The sequence below is a fragment of the Pantherophis guttatus genome, chromosome 1, assembly GCF_059756535.1.
Source record: "Pantherophis guttatus breed Tessera chromosome 1, ASM5975653v1, whole genome shotgun sequence".
Lineage (NCBI taxonomy): Eukaryota > Metazoa > Chordata > Lepidosauria > Squamata > Colubridae > Pantherophis > Pantherophis guttatus.
In genome coordinates, this window is record NC_142063.1 from 3,561,684 (window position 1) to 3,579,700 (window position 18,017).

Genomic DNA, 18,017 nt, shown 5'->3' on the forward strand with positions numbered 1-18,017 from the left:
AAGGACTGTTCAAAATCAAAATTTGGAGAATAACAATGATTTGCTGGCTGGAAAAGAGGAAGAAATTAACCAGGCTAATGTGACTTTGGAGGATAAAAAAGAGGCTGTCAGGTTTAAGATGGAGCTTAGCACACTGGAAACAGAGGTTTTGATAGAGGCTTCTATGTAATCAACTGAAAAGCAGCAAGTAGACTCTTTGTCAGGTTTTCAGGCCATCTTCAAATAAATTGCATTTCAAACAAAGTCTTTTTTGAAACAAACTTCCATTTTATTTAGCACGGCAACTTTTACACTGACTCCATGCAGCCAGCACTGCCGTGCTGACCCAAAATCCCTCCTCTTCCTTCCCCCACTCCTCTGCATTCATTGGCCATCTTCCCAATCATTCACCCCTAATCTACTGCTCCAATTCAAAGAATTTCCCCCCTCCCATCCATCTCCTAGGGGACATTATCTCCAGCTAAAATAAGTAGGTGAAAGGCAACCGTCCCGTTGCAGACACTTGCGTTCTCCTTCTCATGTCAGCACTAGGATAAATGCATCTTGACATGCTGACACTCTTTCCTGCAGACTGATGAATTTTACCGTGACAATTCTTGGCTTTACAGACAGAATCAATATTTAAGGAATGAAGTGACTGATTATACAAGCAGGAAAAGTCGAAATGGGGGTTCCAAATTAAAGGAAATAATTCTAAGAAGAGAACGGATTCCAAAGATACATCAACCTCAAATCCAAATTCAAAAATTTTCAAAAATAAAATCAGGGGGAGGAGCAATCCTGAAGAAGAAAGTATTATTGAAGAAGAAGGACTGGAAAAAATATAGAAAGAAAGGAAGAATGGAAGATCAATTTCTTTTGGGGAGGATCTTAGTAATAAATTTGAAAAGCTTACTGAAATTAGTATTTTTTAAGTTTATCTTAAGACAATGATATAAAGGAAGTGTTTTATTATATTTAGTTTTGGATATAATTTAAGGGATAGCCTTTTGAGGATTATATTTTGAAGAATGTTTTATGGAAGTAAAAATGTTTAACTAAATGGATAGCTTTTTAAAAGTTATTGGGGTATTAAAATGGTTAACTTAAAAGTTAATGGATAGCTTCCTGAAAGTTTTGAAATTTATATTTTGAAGAATGAACTCAAGAGTTAGAAATAACTTAACCCAATGGATTAACAGTATCTTTAAGGTTATATTCTGAAGAATGTTTTATTGAAGTAAAAAAGTTTAATTAAAATTGGATAGCTTTTTGAAACTTATTGAAGTATTAAAATGGTTAATTTAAAATTTAATGGCTAGCTTTTTTTTTAAAAAAAAGGTTTGAAACTTATATTTTGAAGAATGTCTTATTGATGTATTAAGAGACTTTAAAATGTTTAACCTAAAATAATTTATTTTTTTTAAAAAAAGACATGCTTTAAAGAAAGTTTTAAAATGTTTAATTTAGAATTTTACAAGGGAGTAATGTTGAACAAACAGAAATTGGCAAGTGGTTTATGAATGACCAAAGAGGATAAATGTTTAATTTAGAATTTTATTAGGGAGTAATGCTGAAAAAGAAGGTATGGAAAGGATTTTAGTAACAAGTGTGAAATGTGATAAGAGAATTTATGAAAGGAAGGTTGATGAATAATTTTTAAAAGGGGAGTTAAAGAGTGTGAGGGAGGTTTGAATCTTGTAGTAACTTAGCATATTTTAGCTTATGTTTGTTAAATGTTATACCCTGTTTTTGCTCTGGGAAGTCGGGGGGGGGGCATGGGGAGGGGGGGTTAAAGGTTTTGTGGGGATAAAATTGTTGTATAATTTTTAATAAAATAAAAAATAGATAAATGTATTAATAGAAAAGTAAGAAATGTGGGGGAAATGTCATAATAAATGAAATGATAATATTAAGATATGATAAATACTGGAGGAGTAAAAAGAAGACATAAAAGATGTATTCAGAAGATACACTGAATGATTGATTAAGTATTGTTTGTTTGTTTACAAAATAAAAAAAATGGAAAAAAAAGAGTAAACAGACATTTGCATGCCCAAATAACCAGCTGTTAAGCATGTCCTGTATTCTTAACTGTAAGTTTTTTTTTTTAAATTGGATTTATATACCGCCCTACTCCCAAAGGACTCAGGGCGGTGAACAGCCACAGAATAAAACACATAAATACAAAAATTTAAAATAGAATAAAAACAAATTAAATAATTTGGCTGAGACAAATTTAAAATACCCAATAATTTAAAAACAAATTAAAATTTACATTTAAAAGGGGAAAAGATTTAGGCCAGGCCAGCTTGATGAAATAAATCTTGAGTGCGCGACGGAAGGTGCGCAGATCCGGGATCCTCCGTATCTACAGGGGGAGCTCGTTCCAGATCGTAGATGCCCCCACAGAGAAGGCCCTCCCCCTAGGGGCTGCCAGTTGACATTGTTTGGCCGATGGCACCCGGAGGAGCCCCTCTCTATGGGACCGTACTGGCCGGTGGGAGGCTATTGGTGGTAGCAGGTGGTCCCGTAGATAACCAGGTCCTAAGCCATGGAGCGCTCTAAAGGTGATAACCAAAACCTTGAAGCGCACCGAGAAGACCATCGGGAGCCAGTGCAGCTCGCGCAGGAGAGGTGTTACATGGGAACGCCACGTCGCTCTCATAACCACCCGCGTGGCCGCACTCTGTGCCAGTTGGAGCCTCGGAGTGCTCCTCAAGGGGAGCCCCATGTAGAGAGCATTACAATAGTCCAGACGAGAGGTGACGAAGGCATGAGTGACTGTGCGTAGGGAGTCCCGATCTAGAAAGGGACGCAACTGGCGAATCAGGTGAACCTGATGAAAAATCCTCCCGGTTACGGCTGTCAAGTGCTGTTCTAAAGACAGCTGTGAATCCAGGAGGATGCCCAAGTTGCAAGCCCTCTCCATGGGGGCCAATGATTCACCCCCAATAGTCAGCGATGGCACCAGCTAACTATATCAGAATGTTGGAAACCACAGCCACTCAGTCTTGGATGGGTTGAGCCTGAGCCTGTTTCTTCCTATTCAGATCCGCACGGCCTCCAGGCACCGGGACATCACTTCAAGGGCATCGTTGGGGTGGTCCGGGGTGGAGATGTACAGCTGGGTGTCATCAGCGTACTGGTGCTACTTCACTCCGAAACCACGGATGATCTTGCCCAGCGGCTTTACATAAATGTTGAACAAAAGGGGCGAGAGGACCGATCCTTGTGGCACCCCACATATGAGGGCCTCGGGGTCGACCTCTGCCCCCCTGTCAACACAGACTGCGACCGGTTGGAGAGAAAGGAGGAGAACCACCATAGTATGGTGCCTCCCACCCCCAACTCTTCCAACCGGTGCAGCATGATACCATGGTCGATGGTATCAAAAGCCACTGAGAGATCTAACAGGACCAGGATAGAGGAGCAACCCCTGTTCCAAGCCCTGCAGAGATCATCAGCCAATGCGACCAATGCCATTTCCATACTGTACCCAGGCCTGAAACCTGACTAGAACGGATATAGATACGTCGTTTCATCCAGGTTCTGGGGAAGCTGTCGCACAACCACACTCTCAACAACCTTCGCCACGAAGTTCATTAAATAAGCAAATGAATATCACACAACCATATCTTTCTTACTACTCACAATACATTGCATTTAACTTCACCCTTCCTTCCTTCCTTCCCTCCCTCCCTCCCTCCCTCCCTCCTTCCTTCCTTCCTCCTTCCTTCTTCCCACCCTCCCTCCCTCCCTCCTTCTTTCCTTCCTTTCTTCCTTCCTTCCTTCCATCCACCCACCCATCCACCTACCTATCTTCCTTCTTCGTAATATTTGGGAAATATCAAGAAGAGAGCAAGAGCAGAAAAATATTTATCAATATGAATTTCACATGAAATTATTTATTAATAAAGTATGTTTCTCAATTAACATAATAGAGAATAAAACAATATAGTTCATTTCAATGCTAGAATTAAAGAAAAAACCCTCTACTAGTCAATTGAAAGAAAAAATCCAGTAGGAAATTCAGCAAAGCCTCAGGCATCAGTGGAAGGGAACAAGGTTAAAAACACTGAGAGTGAAACAAACCCAACATATTCTTAAATATGCTTTTGATTAAAATTAATAAAATGGGAAACTATCATTTTGGAAACTAATATCCAGATATACAATATCAATGTTTATTATCGTTGATCTTTGGGACAACTAGGATTAATAAAAAAAGTGGGTGATTGTTGCAGATTAACAGACATTCTGAGATTACTCACATCACTTGATTTCCAATTGTTTAAGGGACAAGCCCGCCTCTGATTTCCACTTTTAAAAGAAATGAGATCAAATTGAAAAATAACCAAGATCAAAATGAAGCTAGTGTCACCTGTGTGTAAATTGGGTATCAATATAAATATGTTTCATATTTATAATCAGAGATTATAATCAGAGATTCTTGTGCCTCATTATATTCTCTCTGCAATTGAGATTGGGCTTAAATAGGATAATGTAGCATTTGGGGAAAAAGATACAACCCAAGAGACCAGCCCCAGACGCCAAGATGGAGAAGATCTCCACGGCCACCATGGACTTCCCTTTGGTGCTCAAGTAGGTAGGGAGGAAGCTGATCCAAACACTGCAAAAGACCAGCATGCTGAAAGTAATGAACTTGGCTTCATTAAAGCTGTCAGGCAATTTCCTAGCCAAAAAGGCCACCATGAAACTGATGAGGGCCAGAACACCCAGGTAGGAGAGGACAGTGTAGAACATGAAAGCTGAGCCTTCATTACATTCCAAGATGGCCTCTCCTACTAAAGAATGGAAATCAAAGTTGGGAAATGGAGGGGAGGTTACCAGCCAGGTGGCACAAAGAACTACTTGGACCAGGGGACAGGCTAAGACAATGGAGTTTGTCAGAGGTTTTCCTAAGAGTTTCCTTGCCTTGTTCCCTGGCTTGGTGGCCATGAAGGCCAGAACCACCATGACAGTTTTTGCCAAGACAGAGGAAACAGCAAGGGAAAAGAGAATGGCAAAGGCAGTTTGTCGGAAGAGACAGATGAGCTTCCCAGGTCGACCAATAAAGAGGAAGGAGCAGAGGAAGCAGAGCAGGAGGGAGACCAGGAGGATGTAGGTGAGATTTCTGTTGTTGGCCTTGACAATCGGTGTGTTGTGATTTTTATGGAAAATCACCAGAACTGCAGATGTGGTCACAGAGAGGAAAAGAGTGAGAGATGCTAAAGAGTATCCCAGGGTGTCTTGATAGGAAAGGAAATGGATCTTCTTGGCAATGCAGTGGTCCTTGTTGTTGTTGGGATATTGGTTTTCTGGGCAGGGGTCACAGCAAGCGGCATCTGAAATAAAGGGTCAGTGTGAATTTCATGGTGAATCAACAAGGGCAAATCATCCATCCATATTGATAATGTTGAATTAGTCTCAACAACTTTCCTTTATGCTTCGAATCCACCCATTCAAACTTTTTTGCAGGGAAGGTTTAGCAGACATTGATAGATGTACCTGCTCTGTGTCAGACAGGTCCATAAATTTCCTGGGAGTTTGAGTGTTCTGATAGAAGAGGCAGGTCGTTAATTAAGATTAAAGCTAGAATCTCACATCCCATTCTTTCCCAGAAAGATTGGTGTCTGGTTTTCCTGATGGGATGTATAAGTAGGAGTGGAAAGCCTAGTAGGGGTCCCATGAATTGTGCCCCAAAACCAACTGTCAATCCTGAAGCTGACCTGACCAGAGCCACCTTGACACCTTCAATGTTGCCACACTGGAGCTGAGGAATAGGGAGGCAGGATTTTAGATAGCTGGGATTTTGTAGCCAAAGCAAAATACTTTCTCTTCGGAACCAAGGATATTCTCACAGAATATATTCAGAGGAAGGTGGAGTCATGTCACCAGGCAACAAGATAGCAATATAGTTGGACCATGTGACTGGTTGTTTTGAGAAAGTGACAAACTTTTACTTTTAATTAGGTGAAAACTGTGGGAATCTTCAGTGTCGGTTTTCACCAGAATCTGTTCCAATATGATATATCCAATAAAGCTACTCTTTGAGGAATCTACCTGCCTTGGAGTTTTGCTTGATATGGGTGGATTACTCGGAACCCTGTAACCAACCTGTATTAAATTTATGAGGAGCAAGAAAAGAGGCCTGTGGAGGAGTACAGTTAAGATTCATGAATTGAGAGGGTCTGCTGAAAAGTATGAATATGCTGAATCATGTAAATCCTGCCAAAATTAATATTTTCCACTGGTTTCCTTGATCCTGGAAGAGCTACATTTGAAGCGGGTCTACCTGTCTCATTAGAAATGGTCCCTTCTGGACAAGGGTCACATTGGTAGCAGCAAACTGGCTTTCCTTCTGGAACGCTTCTTTTCTCTCCTGCATGGCACCTCTTCATGCCACACCTGGCAAACGGCACCTTCTAAAAAAGAGAAGAGAGATTCTGTAGGTGGCCTCAGCAAAGAATATTCTTCAGTTATTCATTTGTACATTGCTCTTTCCATCTTTAGAACGTCTTCAAAAAAAAAAAATGGTTTACCAGAAATCAGGATAAGCTCCAGAGGGAGTCAGGCCAATGCAATCCTGGCCCACCAACGGATGCTGGAGATTGGAACTGGGACCTCGAAATGCAAAGGAAGGCTTGTGACATGGAGCTACAGCTTTTCTAAAAGAAAGAACTGTGGGGATCCAACTGAATGGAAACGGTCCATGAAAACCATTCTTGCTTGCTTCAATAGTGTTTTAGGTTTCAAGCAGGAATTCTTCCTAACCTATCCTATCCTGGACTTTTCAGAAGTCAAATCTCAAATGTGTTCAACTCAAAAGCTTGTTTTTTCATCAAATCCCTGAATTTAACTGTGAAAAGGGTGTTATGCAACTCCTGGAGTGAATAAATCCTTTGCTGAATTTATAACATTTCCTTCCAGCTCACCTTTGTGACCCAGATGATTTCATCAGAGCTAATTGTGAAATCTTGTCCCTGGGAAGCTGTGGAATCTATTTGCCCAACTTTCATGGGGACAAAAGATTGATTGGGGAGGAAAAGCCAGTTGAGGAGATCATAACGAGTAGAAACCAATCCACTTTCTGAGAAGGAGACTTCCTCTCCAGCACTGTTGTTGAACTTGATGTTCCTCAGATGGGAAAGAATCTGAAAAAAAAAAAAAGACACCTGGACTAATTGGCTGAACTCCACACATAGGACATCCTAGTTTCCTTCATAATGTCATGGCCATCAGCCTAGGAGATGGGTCTATATTTGAGAAGCTAAATAAGTTCCCTTGATGGAGATCTAAGCAATCAGTAATAACATCAAATATTCAACTTCATCCTCACATTTTCTTTATCATTGGATATTTGTATCATGACTTCTTCAAGTCCAGTCTTACAAGAATGATAGCTACTTACAAACATTTTAATGCCATATTCTAAATTACATTGTGTAGTTTTGTTTTGTGATACTTGGCAAGTTACATTTTTAATTTTATTTGAGTCCATGAGAAATGCATTTTAAGAATGATTAAATAATTAAATCGACAGGGTCCTTGGAGCTATCTGAGGGTGGTTGTTTTCTTGCAGATGTTTTATGGCCTAAAATGGATAACATTGATAGTGTTATCACTCCCTTCTAGCATTGATAATGCTCTTAGAGCACCAAGACTCTTCATTTCAACCTCTAATATTCTCCTTTATTGGTAAATACTTTCCATCGTAACTTTGCAAGCTAGACTTTCTCTAGCTGATAGTCAAAGAGAGCAGAATGAAGAAGTAGATCTGACCAAGAAGGACCACATGGATAATTCGTTACTTCACTGTCCAGAGAGGAATAATTTATCCTTTGATGTTGAAATTTTAGATCAGGAACCCATTAGGACCATGTTGAATTCTTCTTCATATGCTGAGGTTGACAGAGACTTAACACAACAAACAAAGCAGTACAAGAAACAACATACTATAAAAATGGGGTGGACTCACAAAGAATTCTAAGACACAACAGTAAAATGAATTGAGTGTCTTTTTACAGATTGGATTCAGGCTACCTACTGAGAGAAAATGAAGAGATTCTACAAAAATTCCTGTCTGGGACTTCAACCGACCTGTTGAAGCATCTTGCAGAAATGCACCCAGATTGTCATCATGGTCTGTGATCACCACTTCTCCTTGAAGTGGTTACACCTGATTCTCAGGCAACCACTGATGTCCTTCCAGGAACTTCTAGGAAGCTCTTTGCTCTTATGAACAATTGGTTTGGTTTAATTCACTTTTTCCTCCACCTATCCCTTTTCAACAAAAACCTCTCACTTAATTAAAATGACAGGGTTTATTTTTAATATATTTCATTTTCATTTTCATTTTATTAGATTTCTATACCGCCCTACTCCCGAAGGACTCATTATATATATATATATTATCTATCTATCTATCTATCTATCTATCTATCTATCTATCTATCTATCTATCTATCTATCTATCTAATAAGTTACATTATATATGTATATAGATAATCAATGAAAAAGCTACCAAAAGGTCAATAAATGATGAATTTTTTTAAAAAAAGAGATGATGGATAGAGACAAAATAGTTTTTAAAATGGGGGCTATATTAAAAATGAGGAGTAAAGTACAAATTGGGAAAATACTATTACAAACACTGATGTATCATAATTTGCTAGAATTACAGTGTGCATGACAAGTCAGAATACTATGGTTATGTATATCTAATTGTACTATTATGTTAGCATTGTGTAAAAAGTATATCAACCCAGACAATGTACTGTCCACAAGATATGTATGGCTGTTAAAGGAAAGTTACAAATAAAGCATATAGATCGCATATAGATATTTAATGCAAGAAATGCATATAGGTAGATTCCTATCTAAAGATCTGTGGACGAGATAAAAAGTCACTGGGATTACCTGCCACGATTGAATATTTGAGATCCTCTTTCCAAGCCTCATTATGGCTGGTCGTGCTCCAGATCCATGCATTGCATGTAATGCGTGTGCCACAGCATAAATGGCATTGTAGATATTGTAACTCTCACCTTCCATGCTTGTTTCAAACACGTAAAATGGCAGATTCTGTAAATTCTCCTTTCCTGTACATTGTTTCTCTCCCTTTGGAAGGATCTCGCCTAGTTTGTGGATCCTGCAGCCAAACAACATTTCCCAACATAGCGAGAGAAAGACGTCCCCTTGTGGCTTCAAGGGGTCTAAAGACAGGAGGAAATGGCTGAATTCTGAGACATCCCCAGTGTGGGGCCTAAAATGCAAAGCCCCATGGAAGGGCTTTACTACTATCGATACTTCTTGATCCCTCACCACACTAAGTTTCCAATGGGAAGTTAAGATCCAAACTTTCCGAAATGATGTCTGTCTCAAATGTTCATGGACAGTCACTGCTAACTGTACATTTGTAATACTATTAGAGTCTCCAAATAGAATAATCACTTCAGCTTTAGACCAAGCCTCCGAAATCTGAAGTATTTTCAACACTGGAATAGTAACAAAATTCAATTTCAACTTTTCAGTGAAGGCCAGGCAGATCTCCTTCTCCTGGAGCATTGGCATCAGAGATGAGATGAAACGTTCTCCATTGTCATCTTCAGGGGCCACCAGCCCAACCCAGTTCCAGTGGAAATGCAGGAGCAGCTGGACTATACCCACGTACTGGGGAAATTCCCTGGGATTAATCCGGAAAAAGGAAGGATGAACTGATCTGTATTCCAGAGGGATCTCAAAGCCAACACTGAGCTGGAGAAAATGAGATTCTTTTTTTTTATTATTAAAGAGTTTTACAGTTTTACACAAACCTGTTCCCCCCTCCTCTCCCCTCCCTATCCCTCCCCCCTCCCCCCGACTTCCCAGAGCAAAATACAGGGTAAAATATTAAACAAACATAGTCAAACATAAACAACCTAACTATAAACTCTAAACATCCCTCAGCACTTTAACTCCCCCTTACATGCCAAAATATATAAGTATAAAAAATCTATCTAAATATTTCATTCATAAGCTATTTGCAACGTTTTAGTCCCATATTTATTCTGAATGTAGTCGTTCCATCTTCTCCATTCTGCTATGTATCTTTCATTTGAACAGTCTTTCAAATATGCAGATATTTTGGCCATTTCCGCCAAATTAGTTACTTTTAATGTCCAGTCCTCAATAGTAGGTAAGTCTTCCTTCTTCCAATACTGCGCCACCAACAATCTGGCTGCAGTTATTAGATTCAATATCAATTTAGTCTCTATCACCGTACAATCTGTAATTATACCCAATAAAAAAAGTTGTGGAGTAAATTTTATCTTCTTTTTGAGAATATTTTGCATAATCCACCATATCTTAATCGAGAATGCCTTAATTTTTTTACAAGTCCACCATATATGATAATACGTTGCGTCATCACATTTACATCTCCAGCATGTGGACTGTAAACTGGGATACATACTGGCTAACTTTTTGGGATCTAAGTGCCATCTATAAAACATTTTGTAAAAATTTTCTCTCAAATTTTGAGCTTGAGTAAATTTTACATTTCTAACCCATATTTTTCCCCACGTTTCCATCATTATTGGTTCCTCAATATTTTGTGCCCATTTTATCATACAATCCTTCACTAATTCCATCTCTGAATCTATTTCTATCAATGCATTATACAACCTTTTAATATGCATTGGGCTTTGATCCCTTATTTGTTTTATCAAGTTTTCATCATTTTGTATAATACCAATTTTCTGATCTTCTTTCCATCTACTGTACAACTGTCCATATTGAAACCAAGTTTGTATTACCCTTTCTTGCTTTAATACCTCTAGAGACTTTAACTTCAATATACCTCTTTCCATAATAAGAAGCTCTTTATAAGTAATCACATCTTGTTTTTGTTCTATACTTATATTTTCTATCGTGTGTCTAGGTATTGCCCATATGGTTAATTTACTATTTAATTTATATTGATATTTTTTCCATACACGTAACAATGCATTCCTCAGTATATGACTTCTGAAATTCTTATCCACCTTTTTGTCATATAATAAATATGCATGCCACTCATATAATAAGTCATATCCCTCAATATTCAATATTCTCTCTTCTGTTAAATTAATCCAATCACTGATTGCTGATAAGGCAGCTGCCTCATAATATAATCTTAAATTGGGCATTTTGAGACCTCCTCTTTCACGTATGTCTTGTATTATTTTTTGCTTTACCCTTGGTCTCTTTCCTGCCCACACAAAATTGCTAATACCCTTCTGCCATTCATTCAAATTTCCATCTTTCTTCAATATTGGTATCATGTGAAAGAGAAATAGAAGCTTTGCTAAAATATTCATTTTCACTGCCGCTATCCTTCCCAATAACGAGAGATGTAATTTTTTCCAATTTTCCAACTCCTTCTGTATTTTTTGCCACAGTAATTCATAATTATACTTATATAATTTTGCATTTGATGTCATAATATAAACACCTAAATATTTAACCTTATTTGCTATTTCGAATCCAGTCATTCTTTCCATTTCCTCTTTTTGACTTGCAACCATATTTTTAGTTATTATCTTTGTTTTCCCTGCATTTATTTTGAATCCAGAGACTTGGCCATATTGATTAATTATTTCCATCAAACCTGTGACCGATTGTACAGGTTGGGTCAACATCACAACCAGGTCATCTGCAAATGCTCTTAATCTATAATCATCCTGCCTAATTTTAATTCCCCTTAATTTATCTGAATCGCGTATTTTATTCAACAACAATTCCAAAGTCAAAATAAACAACAATGGAGATAAAGGACAAAGGATAAAGGATTCTTGATAGAGTAAATTTTAAGGGTCACCATTAGGTGGATTATTGCCCGAACTGTTAGATTGGCTCCCTTTGAGTGGCAAGCTTAATTTTCTGGTCTTTTTAGGAAGAAGGATACATATTAGGAAGAAGAGGTTACGGATTTTGTCTGATGGTGACATGTGAGAAGCCAAGGCAACCATATGTCAAATTAATACAGAGAATATACTACACTACACTTTTATGAAGAAGAGATTGGGAAGGAATTCCTCTTGGCAAAATTACCCCATTATCTATCACTTTTGTCTTCTATAACAACATATCTCGAGACAAAAAATATAAGCATATGTCCCCCAAAACCCCTTTGGTTTCCACCTTTAACTTCTGGGTGCACTTCAGTTGATTGTCTACTCCCATACTCTATCCAATGAAGCCCCCTTACCTGTGGGACCTTGAAGATGCTGAAGATGGAAGCCATCTGCCTTGAGGATCTGGGGTTGAGATCTCCGATGACAGAGAGGAGAGGGTCCTGCCTGTCACATTTGTAACCTGGAACCATTCGGCCTCGGGTGGAGAGCAGGGAGAGGCTGATCATGGAAATCTCCATCTCAGCCTGAAAATTGCTATAGATGTGGAAGCCAAGGGTGATGTTGGGGAGGAGAACCAGATCCTTGTTGATCTCTGTGACTGCAAACACCAAGGCCATGAATTGCTGATAGTTCTTGGGTACGATTCTACAGTGAGAAAATCATTGGGGAGATTTTAAGGAAAGCTTGTGTTGATGGAGTTTATCCTGCTTATTTTTTCAATGTCCTTTGTATCAGGAAACTCCAAATTTCATTGGAATTCATTCCAAAATTCCAAATGTACATTTGTACATTTCCTGAAGGTCCCTATTTAGGGGCAATCCCGATTCTAAGATGGATGGATTTTTTACAACTGCTCCACACTGTAAATGGATTGACTGCATCTTTGAGTTTTTCATCAGGAGTTTATGTCCGAATAAATGTTGTAAGCCAACTTCTTCAATAGGCCAGCACAGTTTCTAAGGTGTTGTCCTTCCTCACTTTTCGGTGGTTTATTAACTTCAAGAGTTCTGGGAATATGGAGAATTCTAGCCTATTTTATGAGTTTAGTTCTTTGCTGAGAAAAGCACAAAAATGTGAACATTGAAACATCACTAGAACAAGTACTTTTGAAGAGACTCCCTGAACACAAAGCAAACCAAGTAATTATTTACATCTTTCCCCTTTGGATGAAATTTAAAAAATATTATCCAGAACTATAGATGGTTTTTCTTTAAAGGATTGGAAGGTGAATGTAAGTACAGTTCCCAGCGGAAAATTCCCACCAATAATGACATCACCAGGCCTGTAAAACTCTCTCTTAGTCTGTAAAGTGTCTGTCAACACACACCCAGTTAGCATCATCATAGCAATAGTTGGAGGCAGGAGCCAGAAGAGCAGCAGCAACAGGAGAGGCAGCCCAGTCATTCTTCTCACCTTCCCTCCTAGATCAGAAATCAAGAAGTTATATTTTTTGCAGAAGTTAAATTGTAGGGAGCCCTTGAAATCTCAGCAGAACTTTAGCACAAGAGAGATAGTCTGTGCCACCTGAATGGCCCCCAAGGCAAATTTATATTAAACGGTGCTTCCTCTTACCTGTGTATGGTCTGTGACCAAAGAGGAAACTAAGGCTAGCTGAGTCTCACCAAACCCTGAAGTTGCCTCTTTGCAACACAAGGCAAGGTGACATGTTCTGTCCCCACCGGGAGAACTCCGAGTATCTAATTTTAAAGCAGGTTTTATGTCGGAAGATCTTCATGGGTAGAAATCCATAGGGGATACATTAGAAATTACCATTCTTCTGATAATTGAAAGGAAAAACAATTTTCCTATGTACTGAGCAATACACCAGATAAAGAAAAATGATTTTGGGACTCTTGTTGTTATTCTAGAGATCAGATGCAGTTGAGAGTCAAGGTGAAGTTGGGTATTTGGATTATGTGAAACTGAGCATGGAGTTTGGCCTCCTCCATAGTTTGTTTGGCTAGTATAAGTCTTCATGGGGCATGGTGGCCCTTGACAATCCGTTGTACCCTAGTAAGTCTGGGCAATCATACCAGCACTTGGATGGAATAAGTGGTTTATAAATACCAACATGGCAGGGGATGAAATTAGACAGTAACTTCTCCCATAGAACTTAAAAAAGAGAAACTTCCTCACCGTGAGGACAATTAACCAATGGAACAGCTTTTCTTCAGACGTTGTGGGTGCTTCATCACTGGAGGTTTTTAAGAAGAGACTGGACATTCATTTTTCTGAAATGTTGTAGTATCTCATGCTTGAGCTGGAGTAGAAAATCTCAAATGTCCCTTCCAGCTCTGTTCTGATTTTGATCATCAGTATCTTCCCCTCTGTTGAATCATTTCTATGTTTTTATACCTATTTGCAGACCTTATCATTGTTCCCTTCATTTCCCCATCTTTACAGTCCCCTCTACCATGATACCCAAATCTCCCCCTACTATTATAAAGACTGAATTGGTCAAGGGGGAACAGAGATTGTGCAGCTGTTTAAAGTTGTTCATTCCATTTCTTGCTTCTCATTCATTCCATTGTTAAATTTTTCATTCCATTTTCCCATGAATTACAACTATCTTGCTGTTTGAGATACTACTTTTCAAATACTTACCCATAGTGAGGATGTTTATCTAATCTATGAACATTTATGGCAAATCATTTGAGTTCTTAGATAACATGCTGTCCACTGTATATAGGAGTAAACAGACGAAAAGCTAAGCATGTCCTGTACTCTTATCCATAAAGGTAAAGGTAAAAGTTCCCCTGGCATATATGTGCTAGTCATTCCCGACTCTAGGGGGCGGGGCTCATCTCCGTTCCAAAGCCGAAGAGCCAGGGCTGTCCGAAGACGTCTCCGTGGTCATGTGGCTGGCATGACTAAATGCCAGAGGCACACGGAACACTGTTACCTTCCCATCAAAGGTGGTCCCTATTTTTCTACTTGCATTTTTTATGTGGTTTCAAACTGCTAGGTTGGCAGAAGCTGGGACAAGTAACAGGAGCTCACTCAGTTATGTGGCACTAGGGATTCAAACCCTGAACTGCTGACTTTTCGGTCAACAATTTCAGCGACTTAGCCACTGAGCCAATGTGTCCCTCACTCTTATCCATAAATTCATTAAATAAGCAAGAGAACATCACACAACCATATCTTTCTTACTACTCACAATATATTGTATTTAATCCTTCCTTCCTTCCTTCCTTCCTTCCTTCCTTCCTCCCTCCCTCCCTCCCTCCCTCCCTCCTTCCTTCCTCCCTCCCTCCCTCCCTCCCTCCCTCCCTTCCTTCCTTCCTTCCTTCCTTCCTTCCTCCTTTCCATCCATCCATCCACCTTCCTTCTATGTAATATTTGGAAAAAATATTAAGAAGAGAGCAAGAGCAGAAAAATATCCATCAATATCAATTTCACATGATATTATTTATTAATAAAGTATGTTTGTCAATTAACATAATAGAGAATAAAACTATACGGATCATTTCAATGCTAGTGGATGTGGAGTGAGGCATTTTAATGGGTTTTTATGTTGTGGTTAATCCAGCTGGAGTCACCTGTGTGTAGGCTGGGTGTCAGTATAAATGTTTCATATTTATAATCAGAGATTATAATCAGAGATTCTTGTGCCTCATTATATTCTCTCTACAATTGAGATTGGGTTTAAATAGGATAATGAAGCATTTGGGGAAAAAGATGCAAGCCAAGAGACCAGCCCCAGAGGCCAAGATGGAGAAGATCTCCACAGCCACCATGGACTTCCCTTTGGTGCTCAGGTAGGTGGGGAGGAAGCTGATCCAAACACTGCAAAAGACCAGCATGCTGAAGGTAATGAACTTGGCTTCGTTAAAGCTGTCGGGCAATTTCCTAGCCAAAAAGGCCACCGTGAAACTGATGAGGGCCAGAAAACCCAGGTAGGAGAGGACAGCATAAAACATGAAAGCTGAGCCTTCATTACATTCCAAGATGGCCTCTCCTACTAAAGAGTGGAAGTCAAAGTTGGGAAATGGAGGAGAGGTTGCCAGCCAGGTGACACAAAGAAGTGCTTGGACCAGGGGACAGGCTAAGACAATGGAGTTTGTCAGAGGTTTTCCTAAGAGTTTCCTTGTCTTGTTTCCTGGCTTGGTGGCCATGAAGGCCAGAACCACCATGACAGTTTTTGCGAAGACGGACAAAATACCCAGGGAAAAGAGAATGGCAAAGGCAGATTGTCGGAAGAGACAGGTGAGCTTCCCAGGTCGACCAATGAACAGGAAGGAGCAGAGGAAGCAGAGCAGGAGGGAGACCAGGAGGATGTAGGTGAGATCTCGGTTGTTGGCCTTGACAATTGGTGTGTTGTGATTTTTACGGAAAATCACCAGAACTGCCAATGTGATCCCAGAGAGAGAAAGAGCGAGAGATGCTAAAGAGTATCCCAGGGTGTCTTGATAGGCAAGGAAATGGATCTTCTTAGCAATGCAGTGGTCCTTGTCATTGTTGGGATATTGGTTTTCTGGGCAGGGGTCACAGCGAGCTGCATCTGAAATCAAAAGTCAGTGTCCAGTTCATAGTGAATCAACAAAGGCAAATCATCCGTCCATACTGACAATGCTGGGAATAGGTTAGCCAGAAAAAACAGATCCATTCTCTGGCTCAATATCTCTTCTTTAAACTTCAAATCTACTCATTCAAACTTTTTTTTTTTTTTTGCAGGAAAGGTTTAGCAGACATAGGTAGATAGATCTGCTCTGTCTCTGACAGGTCTATGAATTTCCTGGGAGATCGAGTGTTCTGATAGAAGAAGCAGGTCCTTGATAAAAAATAAAGCTTGAATCTCACACCCCATTTATTCACAAAAAATTAGTGTCTGGTTTTCCTGATGGGATGTAAAAGTAGGAATAGAAAGCCAAATAGGGAACCCATGAATTGTGCTCCAAAATCAACTGAAGCTGACCTGACCAAAGCCACCTTGACAGCTTCAATGTTGTCACGCTGGAGCTGAAGGATAGGGAGGCAGGATTTTAGATAGCTGGGATTTTGATAGCCAAAACAAAATACTTTCTCTTGGGAACCAAGGACATTCTCACACCTGGTCAGAGTGAAGCGGGATTTACTAATCCCAAATTAATCAGGAGACAAGACCGCAGAGATCCAGAGAAAGAAACAGGCTTTTATTGAATATTGCTAGCAATAGGCCCAGTGTAGTAACCTGACAAATACTGAGCGCCGAGCAACGCCCTGAGGTGGTTTTTATATGGTTATGATCATAGCATACTTTCAGTTCCTTCTAGGATAATGCAATATGCATAGATACAGATGGGTAAACTGGAAAAGTACAAATACAGAAGTAACCTGGAAAAGTACAAAAGCAGAAGTATATGGGTATACAATACGTGCCAGTTACACAATTACAATGGTTACAACATTATAGTTACGACAGATTGCTACAAATGTCAAGTTCCCTTCTAGGAGTACAGATGTAGGAGAAAGGGCACTACATTTATAGATGCGCTATAAATGATATAAAAGCAAGGCCTTTAAGATACATACTGTTAGGATACACCATATGAGGGGCTCTCCTTCATTCCCCCCTGTTGAGACTTTGCCAAGTAATACAATTACTGCAAAGTTTCATTTTCGATGTTACTTTCCTCGATATCCATGAGTTTCTGGTATTCCCACCAGGCCATGGCTCGGGCCGTGGCCTTTTTCTCAACCAATAAGGACAACGTGCTGGTACCAATGTAGGGGTCGTATTTCCTCCCAACCATGTCCAAATGTCATCATCCGCGGGGAAGCGTTTGCCCTGGTCAAGAGGCGAAAGGGGACCCTCCCAATCCAAGCTCCCCTTCCCCCCTGTTCCCAGCAAAACGCGATAAAGGTAAAGTGAGTTAATAATGATACTGACTAGTAAAAGAATAATAACAACCCAAATGGAAGGCAAAAGGCCACGGCAAATACAAGCCGTCTCACGGATACGCTGAGCAGGATCCATCAAGGAGATGACGAGGGGACCTGTCTCCCAGAGCGCAGGGTGAAGCGAGGAGCGTTGCCCGTGCGATGGGTATTGGCCTCCGGAGCAATACCTGCAGGGGATTCCTCTTCGGCTCCCGTTCGTAGAGGGACAGCTTCCGGAGTGTCACCAGAAGGGGCAGCCACAGGTGCAGCGCGCTGTCGGCGAAGGGTGAGACGCAA

The 18,017-nt window shown here is 39.9% G+C and overlaps 1 protein-coding gene across 1 annotated transcript; it reads right to left on the minus strand.

The window, feature by feature from the left end:
- Positions 1-4,422: 4,422 nt before the first annotated feature.
- Positions 4,423-17,593, minus strand: LOC132712180 (vomeronasal type-2 receptor 26-like). The gene is made up of 5 exons (XM_087883555.1): positions 17,445-17,593; positions 9,030-9,133; positions 6,918-6,994; positions 6,278-6,407; positions 4,423-5,327 (listed from the first exon to the last, which is right to left on the minus strand). The coding sequence occupies exons 1-5, from the start codon at positions 17,591-17,593 to the stop codon at positions 4,423-4,425; spliced, it is 1,365 nt and encodes a 454-aa protein (XP_087739681.1).
- Positions 17,594-18,017: the final 424 nt, after the last annotated feature.